This window comes from Salvia splendens, chromosome 20, assembly GCF_004379255.2.
Source record: "Salvia splendens isolate huo1 chromosome 20, SspV2, whole genome shotgun sequence".
Classification (NCBI taxonomy): Eukaryota; Viridiplantae; Streptophyta; class Magnoliopsida; order Lamiales; family Lamiaceae; genus Salvia; species Salvia splendens.
The window spans coordinates 8,345,858-8,362,672 of NC_056051.1; the positions used below are offsets into that span (position 1 = coordinate 8,345,858).

The 16,815-nt window shown below is 40.6% G+C and overlaps 4 protein-coding genes across 5 annotated transcripts; 1 reads left to right on the top strand and 3 right to left on the bottom strand.

Annotated features, from left to right (window-relative positions):
* Positions 1–399: 399 nt before the first annotated feature.
* On the top strand, positions 400–2,769 carry LOC121782813 (UPF0301 protein CAB604-like). The gene is made up of 3 exons (XM_042180773.1): positions 400–734; positions 1,545–1,693; positions 1,887–2,769. The coding sequence occupies exons 1-3, from the start codon at positions 497–499 to the stop codon at positions 2,538–2,540; spliced, it is 1,041 nt and encodes a 346-aa protein (XP_042036707.1). The 5' UTR covers positions 400–496; the 3' UTR covers positions 2,541–2,769.
* A 106-nt stretch (positions 2,770–2,875) lies between these two features.
* Positions 2,876–5,451, bottom strand: LOC121782812 (probable serine/threonine-protein kinase At1g54610). The gene is made up of 8 exons (XM_042180772.1): positions 5,020–5,451; positions 4,660–4,944; positions 4,275–4,592; positions 3,971–4,198; positions 3,780–3,880; positions 3,634–3,706; positions 3,255–3,551; positions 2,876–3,175 (listed from the first exon to the last, which is right to left on the bottom strand). The coding sequence occupies exons 1-8, from the start codon at positions 5,449–5,451 to the stop codon at positions 2,954–2,956; spliced, it is 1,956 nt and encodes a 651-aa protein (XP_042036706.1). The 3' UTR covers positions 2,876–2,953.
* A 1,494-nt stretch (positions 5,452–6,945) lies between these two features.
* On the bottom strand, positions 6,946–7,422 carry LOC121782074 (ethylene-responsive transcription factor ERF019-like). The gene has a single exon (XM_042179773.1). The coding sequence runs from the start codon at positions 7,381–7,383 to the stop codon at positions 7,054–7,056; it is 330 nt and encodes a 109-aa protein (XP_042035707.1). The 5' UTR covers positions 7,384–7,422; the 3' UTR covers positions 6,946–7,053.
* Positions 7,423–12,528: 5,106 nt separating this feature from the next.
* Positions 12,529–14,515, bottom strand: LOC121780650. 2 transcript variants are annotated; one of them, XM_042178269.1, is made up of 6 exons: positions 14,113–14,515; positions 13,644–13,758; positions 13,492–13,573; positions 13,214–13,291; positions 13,030–13,081; positions 12,529–12,826 (listed from the first exon to the last, which is right to left on the bottom strand). In XM_042178269.1, exons 1-6 carry the CDS (start codon positions 14,446–14,448, stop codon positions 12,764–12,766), a joined length of 726 nt encoding a protein of 241 aa, XP_042034203.1. In that variant the 5' UTR covers positions 14,449–14,515; the 3' UTR covers positions 12,529–12,763. The 2 variants fall into 2 exon arrangements, with proteins under 2 accessions (XP_042034203.1, XP_042034204.1); XM_042178270.1 differs by lacking the exon at positions 13,214–13,291 and having other exon boundaries at positions 14,113–14,508.
* Positions 14,516–16,815: the final 2,300 nt, after the last annotated feature.

Sequence of the window (16,815 nt, forward strand, 5' to 3'; positions counted from 1 at the left end):
TTGAACTTCTAACATCATCGACATCGAATGAACTCCATAACTATTAACAGTGACTCGGGCCCATCATAGAATTCCTAGCTTAGCCACTGGATGAATAGTATAGGTGTTCTCAACTTCTTAATACTCGAGGACTGTGGTCATGCTCAAAATCACAGGAACAAGGTCATTGCTCGAGTTTTTTGTGTTAGTCAATACCCTAAATTTTAACTTCGAATAATAATAATAATAATAATAATAATAATAATAATAATAATAAAATCTATGTTAGGAGCTTAGTTTGTGACGGAACTATTATGGCCATTTAATTATTCTTCTCCATAGTAGAAACGTTATAAATTAAGGAAGCGTCGCTTGTAGGGCCCGCCGAAGCGGCGCAAGATAAAATATCTGACTTAAACTCCGCTAACTTGTACCCATCTCCAGTACACAGCGCTATCCATCTCATGACCACCATACTCTCTTCTCTCTCATTTCTGCTTTGAATTCTGGACAAACTATGGATCTGTGGTGTGTGCATGTTAAAAGCAGTGGCTTTATGCCGAGGAATTCCTTCTCGGAGAAACCGTTTTGCTGGATTTCAAACAATTATTCGATGAATTCGGACCTCCGATTGTCCAAGCCAGAATTTGTGCCGAGTAATTGTAGGCTTCGATCTGTTTCAGCTAGAGCTATGGCGAAAATAAGCTCCGGAAATTCCAGTAATTCTAATTCGAATTCCTCCTCTTCTGATTCTGGTAAATTTTATTTCTAATTAATTGATCATACAGAAATTTATAATGCTGATGCTAGAAGGTGTTTGATCAATTGACCATGATCAATTGATCAATTGACAACGGAACATAAGCCGTTGCTGCTATAAAGTTCTTGCAGTAGAGAAATTCGGTGATCGCTGTATTTTTTTTAGTCAGGATTGTGAAAAGCAATCAGGATTTTAGTCAGGCTTCTTTATAAGCATATTTTTGGGATGCTAAAATCGAAAATTTCTGTGTAGAATGCTAAAATATAAATACTAATAACATGTAAAGCTCTGTTCTTGAAAGGTTTATGCTCATTTAATGGTCCGGGTTGTAGCCATATAAGTTAGTACTGTATGAGTATACTTCGATAAGTTTTGTTTGTGACATCAAGGAAACCTCGGTTTGGTTGTTTTCCTGCCAAATTTTACAATGTGTGAACCATTTCGCTAAATAAAACAATTTGAGAAGTCTTCCTTTGGTTGTTCCGGATCCTAATATTTCAAGATTAGGTCCTATACCATAACAAACATTAAGAAAAGATTTTTCTGTAACATAAGTGTTTTAATCTTTCTTGCTATATGAAGAACATTTTACACTGCCATGTATATTCTTTAATCCATGTCAGTCTTGTTTCCTCCAGTACTTTAATGTTCTTTATAAAAAGCGGATTATTTGTTTCCTGTAGTAGTCGTATGCTGAAAAGGGAATGTATGTTATGTTTGTTGTGGCTGATTTCTTATAACAAGTAACATAAAGCGAGGCCTCTGAACCGCTTGTGGACTTATATCTCTGGTTTTGTCTTTGCAGGAGGGAACAGTGATAATTTGAAAGCTGGAGGAGATGGAAACACTCCTTCTCCCGGGATCAAGAAATCAGATGGTACAAACTCACAGAATCCCCAGTGCAAACCCTTGGATTGGAGAGAGTTTAGGGCTCAGCGCTACTTTCTCGAACAGGTATTTATCTTTCCACTTGATGTCATTCATTGTTGAGGTTTTCAGATGTTTAAGACTTGCATTTGATGTTGTGGGTACTTAGTGTAATTGGAAACCCGCTGCTTAAATAAATGCTAAATTTGGTATAGAAACTTGAATTTGAGTTACAAAATATTGTCCTTAAAGTTGACTTTTTACTGAAATATTCTTGCAGGCTGAAAAAGATGAAACATCACCCGGACTAAAACCTCTTCCCTCCAAGTGGGCACACCCTATTTCAGCACCAGAAAATGGCTGCCTCCTTATTGCTACGGAAAAACTTGATGGTGTCCTCTCCTTTGAGAGGACGGTAGTGCTTCTTCTCAGATCTGGAACCAGGAATCCACAGGAGGGGCCGTTTGGGGTAGTCATAAACAGACCCCTTCACGAAAAGATGAAACATATGAACCCCACTGGTATTGTATTGGGAAACACGTTTGACGATTGTAGTTTGCATTTCGGAGGACCCCTCCATGCCAGTATGTTTCTGCTAAGATCTGGGGAAACTACGGGTTTTGCTGATTTTGCAAAGGTCATTCCAGGGGTATATTTTGGTTCCCGAAATAGTTTGGGCAAAGCATCAGCAATGATCAAAAAAGGGAAACTTATGTCTCAAGATTTTACATTCTTCACAGGATACGCGGGATGGCAGCTGGACCAGCTAAGAGAGGAAATCGAGTCAGATTACTGGCACGTTGCTGCATGTAGTTCCAACTTGATATCTTGGGAGTCACAAAGTTCTCCCCCCGACAACTTGTGGGAAGAAATTCTGCAACTAATGGGGGGTCCCTACTCAGAGTTGAGCCGCAAGCCAAAACAGGACATCTAGTGCTATCCGAGCAACTTCAACTCGGATTCAAGAACGTGGAGGGAGCTTGGTCATATGTACAGTATTTGCCTCAAGAGTCTTAAAATAATGTGAATAATGTGATGATGACCTTTATTAGGAAACTTTTGAAATATAAGATGGAGGTTTTGTTGACATTGATTATTCAGAGAAAATACTGCTCTGTAATTGTATGTCATCCTACACTTTGAATCTACATTTTCTGCCAAAATATAAATCTCCTTATATACTCGTATGTTTTACTTAAATTTTCTCGACTAACTGAGCTAACATTAGCGGAGCTTTCCCTCCTTCAGCTACTTTGACTCTCATCTTCTGCCCGCAACAAATTATGCTTCTACATTAATCCTCTTAAGGAAATTACTTCCATACACATTTCATATATGTTTTTTTTTTCATTTTGCTGCATTGTCTAGTAGACATATTCTTGATCGTTGCGGTTCGTTTATCATCAGATTGTCTCGATCTTCTTGGTCTGACCTGACTTTCTTGACCTGTGCCTTGCGCACTGCCACTTGGATTTTCCTCTCGTGCTCTTTAAGCATTTCCTCCATGTTCCCTCCCAAAGGCATCAACGACCCTGAGTAAATTATCCTTTTTCTCAACGGCATGTATCCCTGAAAACGGGTCAAATTTCAGACAGGTGTTTTAAACCACTGAAGATAGTTAATTTGCTGTGTTTTTGAAGTAACATACTGTTGAATCGTTATTAGATCTCCTCCAGCCATTCTTTGGATGGAAGTCTGAGGAGCCTTCTACAGGTTGACGTAGTTCTGTCCCCTGTCTCATGAGCTCTGTAGGATGCTGGTCGCTCAGGCCGTGGACTGGATGATTGAGACCATCATTCATATTCTTGTTCCAAGAGTACCCTGCTGCGTTCGGGTGGATGAAAGAGTTCGACTGGTGAGTACATCCATTACTAACTCTGGGAGGCACAATAGGGAAGGCACTGTCTAGATTATACTGATAATTCGTGCTCTTGTTTGGTTTCCCCTGTTTTTCAGAAATGTTGTTTATAATCTCGATTATTGTGAAATTGCAGGATAATAAAGGCATGTGAAAATAGATAGAGAACCTGTCCCTCTGGAATAGCTTTCTGTGTGTTTGAAATCTTGCCTTGACCTCCTTTAACGCTCTTGCCTCTTCGCCTGTATTATGAAGGAAATATATTTTTCTCAGAGAATAGTGCGTGTTTTATGCATTTTTTGTTAGCAGGCTTACCTCTTTACTTCCCCATCCCTAGTCCAGGCCTTGACCTCCTTACTTGAAGGGTACCTCGCCATTTTAGATGGCTCACAGGGCAGACGCATCGAAGTGAAGAACTGAAACCAAGAGACGCGCAATTTTGCACAAGCCAGTGATTCAATATGGCTTTTTTTCAAAGAGAGGCAAGAAGAAAGTAATAGATATACCCCACTCCTGAGCGCGGAAGAAGCAGTGCCCCGTTCCTGTGGATCCATGGAGAGGAGGACTTCGAGAAGAGCCAGTGCAGACGAGGGTAAGTCCTTGAACGTCTGTGAAATGTTACGTTTGTAGACACGCTGCGATCTGAAGCAGCTCGCAAGTGGTAACTCAGTCTTTTTCCAGAAGGCTTCTGTTGGTGAACCACACAGCTTAAATATCTTGTGCGTTTGTTCCACCTGAAAAGATGATACAGTTTTAATCAATTTTTGTTGTTATTAAGTAGTATAATGTTTTGATTTGATTTGAAAATACCTCTGTTCTTCCAGGCATGATAGGCCTCCCTGTGAAGAGCTCAGCAAGAATGCAGCCAACACTCCATAAATCAACGGCTGCTCCGTAATTCATTGTTCCGAGCAAAAGCTCCGGGGCTCGGTACCACAGAGTCACAACGCAGCTCGTTAACTGGCACTTCTTGCGAGGGTTGAGGATTGTGGCCAACCCAAAGTCACCGATCTTGAGGGCTCCGTTACTGTCAACGAGGATGTTTGCACCCTTGATATCGCGATGAAGAATTCCCCGGCTGTGGCAATGCTCAAGACCGCGTAAAATTTGCTGCATATAGAATTTGATCTGCACAAGGAAGTTGTTAGTTGAAGTCATGCCTCCTAGAATTTCACTCAAGCCAGTTTTAGTTCACCTGTGGTTCGGTGAGTTTGAACTTGGAAGACTCTAAAAGTTTAGCTAGGTCATGCTTCATGTAATCGAACACGAGGTACAAACTCCCTGATATGCTCGATATCACGATGGCTTTGAGCCTCATCACGTTCGGGTGGTCTAGCCGTCGAAGGATGCTAATTTCCCTCGCCATGAAACGAACACTCTCCGGATCCATCTGATGGAATTTCACCTTCTTCATTGCTACGATGGTGTCGCTCTTGAGATCGCGAGCCTTGTAGACAGTACTATACGTCCCTTGTCCTATCTGCACGGATCAGTATAATTACGTTAGCAAACCAATGTTGTGTGCAAACTCAGACGAGAGTTGGAGAAACCTCACTTTCTTTAACTTCTCGTATGAGTCCACACTCCGTGGAGACCATCCTTCGACGGCCTCCCCAGCAACCGAAGTCAACCAGGGTGGCCATCCTGCGGCTACAGCCTCACCACGGGGAAGTCTCGTGATACTTGGGACAGGCGCTTGCTTCCCTCTTCCTCGCGCAGAACCGGACCTCTGATGTCCGCTAGAGGGCCGCTCGATGATCTTTTCCTTGGGGTTTTGTTCGACATGTTGAGCCTTAACATAACCCGATTGCAAGCTCGATTTTACCGACGACCGGGAGTGCACAGCGGAGCCGTTGTTGCCTTTCACTAAGACCTCCACCGGTAGAGTTAGCTGAGTTGGAGATTTGCTTCTCTCCAATTCTTTCGTTGCTTCATATTCGCCAACATGTTTGTTAACATTAGCTCCTTTTGAACATATGCACCCCATAGTAGGTTTATAATTTCTCAAAAATTAACACTAAAATTCTCAAATAACACATAATGCCCTTGAAAAATCTTGATGATATGTGGAAATTCTTTCGCAATCTTGAAATTTCAAAATTGTCAAGAAATCCCAAAATCTATTGAAAGTGTATGGAAAAAAAGTCCAAGGGGGGAAGAAATATGAGAAAAGGGTTTGAATTTCAAAAGCCTAGACCGGATTTTAGCATTACATCATAAGGTTTTGCATATGTTTTCGTCTAACTGCATATGAATATATATATATATATATAGATTGAAGCTATATGATTTGTTACAAGAATCCTGGTCAAGGTTTGGAGGTGCCTAATGGGAGATTTTGGGTTCCAGAAAACACTCTATCTTCTTTCCTTAAATACCATCGACACTTATTTTTTAATATTATTTTTTTTAAATAAAAAAACAAAACAAAAGGAAATTGGAGTAGTAAAATCTGTTTACTCAAGAATTGGAGCATTTAAAATTGCGTGCGATCATTTATTTTGCAGAGTAAAGTTCAAACTTAAACTGTAATTTGTGTTTATTTCATTTTTAAAAATAATAATTATTGCTATTATATTATTATAAATTATTAATTAATTTAATGTAAAATTATGAGTCATATTTAATTAGAATAATAAATAACTATTATTGCAATAGAAAAATATTATTATATATTTATATTACTATGATTTTATCAACTAGTAATAGTATGTATTATGTAAACGTAATTATTAAATTTAGAAATAGTAATAAAATCTAGAATTATTATTTTTATGTTTTCAATTACTCTCTTATTAAGCAAATCTTAATGTAAATTAAAATTATGGGTCGTCCTATTATTACTTTTAACTAAAAATCTTATATTAAGTCAATTGGTTCATTCACTTATTACGTCAATTAGTTAATTGAATTTAATATATTCATATAAATTCAAAATTCTAATAATATTTCTAAATATTTTCAAACACATGATAAGCAGTCTATTAAAAATTATATACCTTGAAATCACATTCCAAAAGTCATATTCCTTGAAATCACATCCCATGAATCACATTTCATATAAGAATTACATCCTCAACTTTTAATTAGCAACATTAATTAGTTGATACAAAAATTGATTCTCTATCCATTATATAAAAAATAAAAGATGAAACACTTAATATTTGTCCCAGGGGTCCATAAATTTTAAGAAAACCCTGTAATTGACTTTTTTACATGCGTAAATCATAGTAGTAACATTTATTCTAAATATATATAGAGCCAAGACATTTAGTATTTGATTTCTTAGCACAGTGTATATTATAATAGATTTAACTGTTTTGTTTTATTATGTGGTTGAACTTCTAGAAGTTGAATTAAGAAGACCATATTTTAACCATAAAAGAAGACCATATTTTAAATGTGTACTAGAATATTTATTAGGGGTAAACCCACTATTACTCAAATCAAAGTACAACGTAAGTAGAAAGAAATATGACAGCAGGAAGAAAACATTTCGAATGAAATTGGTGTTTCAATAAAACAAAATTCATGTATATAACTAGAGATAATCTTGAAGAGGAGAAATATAGAAATATATGTCTGTCTGTCATGAAGTAGGTCTGTGTAAGACGAAGTGGGCGTCGGTGGCTAATCCAGCGTCGGACGCCGCCCTCTGCACGGAGCGGGGCGACAACCCCATGTAGACACCTGGGGGCAACTGCAGCGCCTGAAAGTTGAGATTCTGCGGCGACGAGTTCCCTCGCAGGCAGTAGAATGCCACGTCGTGTGCCACCGCAGCCGCCTCCGCGGTGGCATACGAGCCCAGCCACAGCCGCTCTTGGGTGCCGGGGACCCTTATCTCCGACACCCATTTCCCCCACTTGCGCCGCCGCACGCCCTTGTACTTCCTCTCACACTCCTCTGATGAACTGCTCATTTTCTTTATGGAGTATAACAATAAATAAAATAAAATAAAATAAAAGATTTGGTTGCACGTTTGTGTGTTTCAATTCTGACTTGAATGTTGGGACTTTATATTAGGTTGAAATATTGAAAGTCAGCGAATTTCATAGTAATCTTAATATCTCTAGATAAATAGTAGTAGGAGTATTATTTTGTGGTGTAGTGACAAGTCATGATTTTCAACGGTCAAAGTAAATCCTTTTAAGTTAATATCTTGAGCCCACTTGTGGAGGAAAGTTTATGTATATATCAACTTTCAACTTGGAGAAATATTGATTCATTACTTCATATATATGGCTTGTCGTAATATTTCATGCCCTGTCTTCTTCGCAGTCTATTTCATCAACTATTACTATGACTAATTTGATCTATTTAAAATATATTTCGTTTGATCTCATATTATATTTCAAAATTATCTTATTTAACTTACGTCATTAATGTTAATGAAGTTATTGTTTATTGGTTAAGAAATTTGGGTCTTGGATTTATTGACAATTTGGGTCCTGCATTAGATACCAAAATTAAAAATTGTGACATAGGAGTAGATTGATTATTCCTTAATTTCGAAATTGACTCACATGCTGCAATTTGCTAGTGACGTCATCATAAAACTGGGTCAAAATGCTGCAGACTTGGCCATATACTATACGTTTGTGGTAGTTTCCGTCATGCCTGACATCATTTCATTTGGTCGGCTTCATCTATATTCACCAAACCAAACTAATTTATGTTTTTCTTACACGTCCAAATCGCTAGTTTAATTATAATTATCTTTTGCATTTAATACTTTCATCTTATTCATTATTTATAAAATAGGTTTTTAGTATTATTATCATGTTAGTCAATGACAATCTAAAAGGTCGCAAACGATTCAGAAGGCAGAACTAGGTTGATGGGTATCACTAATAACGAGTAACAAATGAAGAAAGAAAATTAACATCAATCTAGAAGAATTTAGAAAGAATTATTGTATCATAGAATTATTAATGAACATTGATTGTTTATACTAGAACTTTCTTAGTCTTTGTTTAAATTCAGCCATAATCAAGATTATGACCTCGAAGGTTTTAGTCTCTTAGATGTAGAGCTTGTTTCTAAGAATTCTAATGACATCAATTTAAGTGAGGAGTCTTCTTAACGATGGTAATCGAGAGAATTGAAAGGGCTATGCATATTGGAAGTGTTAGAAGAAGATAATTGTGTTTATTTCGATATGTATAATACTACAATTCTTCTCCTTTATATAGTGAGGTGTACAATATATTTAATGTAGAAGATAATTCTATTCTAGGACAATGAATGCCATATCAATTATATATCTTTTCCTTTTAATGCCTCCTCTGATTTAGATAAGGTAATCTTCGATGATTCCACTAATTTCTCCTTTGATATTTGGTAGGTTTGACACTCCCCCTCAAGTTGAGCAATGGTATCTCCGATGCTTAACTTGCCCAATATTTCTTTGAAGACATTTGGGTGAACAGGCTTGGTTAATATGTCCGCAAGTTGTTCTTCAGACCAGACAAAAGGAAATTCAATAATGTCTCCTTCCAGCTTTTCTTTGATAAAGTGTCGGTCCACTTCCACATGTTTTGTTCTGTCATGTTGCACCGGAATTTCTGAGATGCTAATGACAGTCTTGTTATCACAAAACAACTGACTCTTCCGAGTAGGTGGGAAACCAATCTCAGTGAGCAATCTTCTAAGCCATAGGATTTCCATGAGTCCACTTTTCATTCCTCGGAACTCGGCTTCAGCACTAGACAGAGCTACAACCTTCTGTTTCTTGCTCCTCCAAGTAACCAAGTTTCCCCCAATGAACGTAAAGTAACCCCCGGTAGATTTCCTATCCACTGGATTGCTTGCCCAGACAGCATCCGTGTAGCCATCAACTTCTAAGTCTTTTCTCTTAGCTAGAAATATTCCATAGCCTATGGTGCCTTTCAAGTAGCGTACGATCCTCAAAGCGGCCTCCATGTGATTAACTTGAGGTTGGTGCATGAACTGACTCACAATGCCCACTGCATATGCGATGTCTGGTCTAGTATGTGAGAGATAGATGAGTTTCCCGACAAGTCGTTGATAACTTTCTCTGTCTGCTGGTTCCGCTCCTTCCTCTATCTTTAGACCATGGTTCGGAACCATTGGGGTGTCCGCAGGTTTGCTTTCGAGGAGACCTGCTTCTGCCAACACATCTAAGACATGCTTCTTTTGCCTTAGGAATATTCCGTGTCGATATCTCAACACTTCTATCCCCAAGAAGTATTTCAGTGCACCTAGATCCTTCATCTCAAATTCTCTGAACAGGTTTTCCCTCAACAGCTGGATTTCTTCTACATCATCTCATGTGATAATCATGTCATCAACGTAGATAATCAGACATGTTACCTTGTTGTCTCTCCTTTTTGTGAAGAGCGTGTGATCGGAATGGCTTTGTTGGAATCCATGCTTAGTCATAGCCTGGCAGAATCTTCCGAACCAAATTCGTGGAGACTGCTTCAAACCGTACAGTGTTTTTCGTAACCGGCAAACCTCTCCTCTTCCAAACTCTTCAGAGAAACCTGGTGGAATCTCCATCTATACTTCCTTGTTTTGTTCTAGCTCTCCTTGGAGAAAGGCGTTGGTCACATCAAACTGGTATAGTGTCCAATCTTTACATGCTGCTACTGATAGTAGTGTTAGCACGGTTTCCATCTTCGCCACCGGGGAGAATGTCTCTTCGTAATCTACTCCATAAACTTGGGTGTACCCTTTTGCCACGAGTCTTGCCTTGTATCTCTTGATTGAACCATCTGCTCTTCTATTTATGGTGAATATCCACCGACATCCAACTGGCTTCTTTCCCGCTGGCAGTGTGCATTTCTCCCATGTGTCATTTTTCATTAAGGCGCCTATCTCCTTCTTCATGGCTTCTCTCCAGTGTTTATGTCTATTGGCCTCTTCAAAGGACTGTGGAATGTCTTCTTCCTCATATAAGGCAGCTTCGAATGCCTTGGCCATTTCTGAAAGGTGGCTGTGAGCAATATTAGATACTGCATATTTTGCCTTTCTTCCTTTCCACTCCGGTGAGTACCTTCGTGGAGGGACTCCTCTTGATCTTCTTGGGGGTAACTCGTATAAGCCACTTGTCTCTCCACTAACTCCACATTCTTCATTAGTGCCCCTATCAAGGTTAGTGCATTCCGAGGGTGAACTCTCAAAATCTGAACTGCTTACCTTAGGAATCGAAGACGAGGCTGATTGTTGGTCATTGCCACTTTGGTCTTCGTTCTGTACTACAGGACTTGACGGCCCGGCGGTGTTGCTAATTTCCTCAGGTGGACCAACGTCTGTGACAGGGCTTGGCTGTGATTCTCCCCCTGTCTGTGACTCTCCCCCTAAATGTTGGTTTCCTATATAAGGTAGGCTGGGGTTGGGGACCGAATATAGGGAAATTTGGGGTTGATTTTGAATTTTCAGAAAGACGGCCATTTAAATAGGGTTTTGAAACCCTAGCCGTCTCCCAAACCGCCGTCTCCCATATTTGGCTTGGGGGAACCCTAGCTCTCTCTTCCGCCCCATTTGCGCTGCCACCACCGTTGAGGTCTCCGATTTGTGAATCGTTACCTTCTGACCATGTCCTCGCTAGTGCGACGGACGCGATTTGGGGCTTTTCGGCTGCTCTGATCTCGCAGCCACTGGAGTTGACTCCGCCGCCGCTGCCTCCGCTGTCGCCCGCCGGTATCTCGGTGCAGGTGGCGTGTTCGAGAGCAATGGCCGCTGAGGCTCGTACGCCTCCTCTGCCTCCACCGTTCCGACTAGCATTTCGGGCTTGTCTTGCCCGTTTCATCTCTTCCCACCATTCCGGGAAGCCGTGAATATGGAAGCACGTCTCCCTGGTGTGTTTCCCCCCCCCCCACAGTGGCTGCACACTAATTTACTCTTATCTTCATCTCTGAGATTCCTCTTTGGTTGGTTCTGTTGGATTGTGGGCGTTCGATTTCGGTCGAAAATGGCAAGTCCGACACCGATTCCAGGTTCTGGATTTAATAGCTTTTCATTGACGGATTCTCGTCTTACCAGCCCGTACGCTTTCCTTGCCGACGGGATTGGGTCCATATTTAGGATTTTCCTCTTGATTTTGCTATATCTGTGGTCGTCCAAAGCCCATACAAATTGATATAACATGTGCCTCTGTGTGTTTTGGTTGAATCTTTCAATGCTTGACGGTGTGTCCATCGGGTTTGGATCTCTGGGATCGATTGATATCCAGAGATCTTGAAGTTTCTGCCATAAATTCTCCAATGTCATTTCGCCTTGTTTGATGGTGTACGGTTGCCTGTGTAGGTCTGAAATCTGAAATTGGTCGGCGCCGCTCCCATATGTTGTGGCTAGACTATCCCATAGGTCGAATGTCGTTTCGTATTGGGAGACCTCGTTTACGAGGCTGGCGTCAATGTTGCTTATAATCCAGTTGAAGCAGCAATCACCCCGCTGCTGCCACCGATTGTAGCTCGGGTCCGTTGGTAGGGGAGGGTCTGTAACTCCAGTTATGTGAGATGCCAGACCCTTCCCACGAATTCCTCTGCTCATCAATTTTGCCCACAAGGGGTAGTTATCTCCATTGAGTTTTTCGGCCATGCGCACTTCGCCTAGTGGTTCAATGGATTGAGGCTGCTGAGTTTGGTTTTTCTGACACATACTAAGTCTCATGAACTCAGCGAACTGTTTGGCTGAGAGGGTCACCGATTGGTTGGTTTTTGGTGGGCTGTCTGACATGGTTTTTCGGTTTTGTCTGAGTCTCAATCCCGAGGATACCTGCTATGATACTATCTTAACGATGGTAATCGAGAGAATTGAAAGGGCTATGCATATTGAAAGTGTTAGAAGAAGATAATTGTGTTTATTTCGATATATATAATACTACAATTCTTCTCCTTTATATAGTGAGGACTACAATGTATTTAAGATAGAAGATAATTCTATTCTAGGACAATGAATGTCATATGAGTTATATATCTTTTCTTTTTAATGCCTCCTCTGATTTAGGTAAGGTAATCTTCGATGATTCCACTAATTGCTCCTTTGATATTTGGTAGGTTTGACAAGTCTGACATTAATCTGCCTCCAAATACACAAATTTTCAAGTTTCTATGTTCCAAATAAGGACATAGACATTACATAAGCAGTGTGTGTATAACTTCTATTTTTCATCCATAAAATACAATAAGCTACTAGCATGTAATCATACACATATTTACGAGCCAAAAGTCCTCGCAACTACAAGAAAAAATAGATACGACATCACACATACAACATCCGTTTTGTCAAAAACTGGCATTGTATGGGTTTTTCCCGTTGTCGTTTATTTGTAACTATAAACGCTCGCCCAAGAAAGGGAAGCTCTGCAGCAGCCAAGTAACTCCTCTGATCACAACCTACAAATATTTAGACATTATAATGAAAATATATTAGAATTTGGCTGTTAAGCTGAACTGGTTTATGGTTCATGTAATGGCTGAATGGTGAATAAGTATATTTGATATTGACAAACCTTCTCTATAATTAATCCGGTGCCTAATACTAGTATTTTATAATGGCTGCGTGCTAAAGATGGTTGATTGAGTTAGAAAAGGCGTACCAGGGCAGTCTCTCCAGGCTTGATGGCAGGTTCCACAGCATCTCTTCCGAATCTGTCCAACAAAGTCCAGACCAATTTGGTTGATAGATGATATTGAAATCTTGGTCGAATAAAACAAACAAATTCTATATTTTCTTCTGAAAATTAGCCAGAAATATTCATGTCATTCATGTTCTTCACTTGCATATGCATGAATGAGAGCCATTCAAAGCTTATACAGTCTTCCGGCTCCATACATATTAGAACAGTGTAGCTACTGCATCTGAAAAGGTAAAATGGATAAACGAATCCCGATCATTCACTCGAGGAAAAATGTGGCCTAATGTGAATATATATGTGGATGTCATTGTCATAAACTAGCTTATGGGCTTGAGCATATGAAGAAAATCCTATTAACATTGTTTCCAATAAGCCATCTACAATGATTCCATCACAAAAATCAAAACAACCAAATTCACTCACACTATTTGTCTCTGCCCATTAATCACATCCAATCGATAGAAGCTGCATCCTCTGCTAAAGGGAAAAGGTTTTCCCTTCCATTCTGTTGCATTAAACTGAATTTAACCTCAGGAACTTCGAAATATCAAAAAAATAGTAATATTGCAAGTTACCAAGATGCCAAGTTACTCCTACAGCAGAGGTGTCTTCCTCGGATATATCGTCAATTGCAAACTGTAAATCCCCACTGATAGAATCACTAAACTGCTTGAAGAAATCAAGGATTGCCTGCGGAGATTATTGATGCTTTATATTTTAAGAGCAAGCATGGAAAATGTTATGACTTTTTAATAGTACTAGTAAGTATAACATTGTATAAATCTACTACTACTATAGAAAAAGGCATATGTCCTACTTTCTTTTGTGAGTGCTGAAATTATAGTCATCTGATTTAAGCTAAAATTAGGCCATTTCACAGATAACTGTAGCCAACTGTTACAGTAAAAAAAAGTTGTACTTGCGAGCTAAAAAATAAGACTAGAACCTAATTACGAATTCGCCTATTTCAAAGAGGAGTCAATCTCCTATCTCATTATCACAAATTCATCATATCATTTGATTGAAAACTGAAATTTTGGTAACCTTACGGCCGGAAAAAGGGTGAGAGAAGATGAGATCTTCGTAGACGCAATTGAGAGCGATGAGATCCTCCATCGACGCCAAATCGCGGCGGTTGATTCCGTCGTAGAACTTCCTGACAGTGGTGGCCGCGGAATCTAGCTCAACGGTGATGGAGGCCGCCGTCGGGGAACTCCGGCGGAACACTGGTCCGCTGGTAGCCGCAGCTCCAGTGCCGGCAGAAAGAGAAGCGAGTGAAATCGTGTGGGAAGTGGAAACAGCAGCGGTGGCGGAAGTTTGGAAGTAGTCTTTTTGGAGGTGAGGGAGATAAGAAGCGACGGTTGGTATTGAGCGAATCATAGCCTCCGACTTCAAAGCTTAACTGTTTTGATAGCAGTACGAGTATTGATTTTTTTTTATAATAATAAAGAGATATACTATATCTCATTTGCTTCATAATCATTACGACTACTAAATAATAGGAGTATTAATAATTCATCAATAATTATCATACTTCAGGAAATACTCCTTCAATTCGAGATGAAGCATTCTCAGGCCATCCACAACGCTGTCTCTATACCGTCTCTTAAACCGTCTCTTAACTACTATTTGAGCACTATTTGAGGGCCCCACTGTCCTTTTTTCCTCCATCTCTTACCTAAGAGACGGAACCTGCAACGCTCCGTCTCTTAACCGTCTCTATACCGTCTCTTAATTACTATTCATTCAATTTAATTTATAATTTTTTTTAAAACCCAATTCAATTTAAACAAACACACTTTATTAAAATTAAAACAATATTACAACTTAACATTAAAAAAAACGAAGACATAATTAAAATTCTAAAAAAATAAAAATGACATAATTTAATCTTCTCTTGCCCGAATAGCCAACCGTTCTTGTATAGATGGATGCGCTCCACTTCGCGGCGGACTACTTGCGGTTGAGCTTCCGGGGGATTCGGGGTCGAACCAATTTCCGGCATCGGGTCCTTCGTCTCGGACAATCATGTTGTGCAAGATTATGCACGTATACATGATGTCGACCATGCTCTCCATGAACCACGAACGAGCCGGGGCTTTGATGATGTTGAAGCGCGCTTGGAGAACCCCGAACGCCCTCTCCACATCCTTGCGCGCAGCCTCCTGCTTCTGCGCAAAAAGAGCCTGCTTTGGGTTCGCTGGCCTGCCGCACGTCTTCACGAAGGTCGGCCACTTCGGGTAGATGTCGTCGGCGAGATAGTACCCCATTTTATACCGCCGGTTGTTGGCGACGAAGTTGATGGCCGGCGCTTTACCATCCAAAACTTCGGTAAAGAGGTCGGACTGTTGGAGCACGTTTACGTCGTTGTTCGAGCCAGGGACCCCGAAGTACGCGTGCCAGATCCAAAGTCGGTAGTCGGCAACGGCCTCGAGTACAACGGTTGGGTGGGTGCCTTTGTGGCCGCTCGTGTAGGAACCCCTCCAAGCCACCGGGCAATTCTTCCATTGCCAGTGCATGCAATCGACACTGCCAAGCATCCCGGGGAATCCGTGCACTTGTTCGTGCAGGTTGAGGAGGAACTGACAATCCTCCGTGGTTGGCCTCCGGAGAAATTCGTCATTGAAGGCTGCCCGGACGCCTCTGCAGAAGTTGAGCAAGCACAAGCGCCCAGTGCTGTCTCCGATGTGCAGGTATTCGTCGAATATGTCGGCCGTTTGTCCAGTCGCAAGCTGCCGGATGGCTGCAGTACATTTCTGCAGCGTCGTGTGGCTGGGACGACCGACCGCGTCGAACCCTTCTCGGAAGAACTCCTCCCTGGCCGCCAAAGTATTCGCTATGTGGAGAAATAGCGGTTTCCGCATGCGGAAACGGCGACAGAAATAGGTATCTCCCCAAATCGGGTTATCGCAGAAGTAGTCGCGTACTAACCGTGTGGCGGCTTCCTCCCGGTTCCGATTGATGTACTTCCGGGAGCGTCGTGGGGGTGGTGCGGCTTCCTCCGCCTCTCGTCGTCGATCTTCTTCGAGTGATTGTTCCATTAATTGGCGCATTTGCTCAAAAGGATCCATTTGTTTGAGTTGATTGAAGATGGAAATTGGAGTGATAGAGAGGATTTGAGAGGAATAGATGTGTGTTTGTGTTTGAAATGAGTATGGAATAGAATTATTTATAGAGTAAAAAAATTAAAAATTTAAAAAATGAAAATAAATATTTAACGGTAATATTACCGTTTGAAAAAAAAAATTTTTATTAAAAATCGATTTTTTTTTTAAAAAAAATGAATTATTGCATCATCAGTGACGACGCCCACTCGCGGGCCAGCGAGTGGGCGTCACGCACGCATGGGGACGTGCCACGTGTCCCTGGCGCGTGGCGAGACATCTCGTCTCGTGTCTCGCCGAGACGAGCTACGCGACGAGACGGTCGCGAGCTGGAGACGAGATGGGCGCTGCAATGCGTCTCGCGGGGGTCTCGTCTCTCCGAGACGAGACGCGAGCCCGGCGCGAGACGCGTTGTGGATGGTCTCATCGCCACTTTAGTCCATACGTAATTACAACTATTCAGGTGGTTGTTTATAATTCGACTAACTCATTCTATTCACATTTTATTATAAAAATAATAGGAATATGTATACGTGAAACTCATATATTTTAATATTTTTTTCATTCACTTTCTTTTATATTACTCTCCTTGTTTTACAAGAATATGCACTTTCTAATTTTAGAAACTCTTTTCACTCTAATA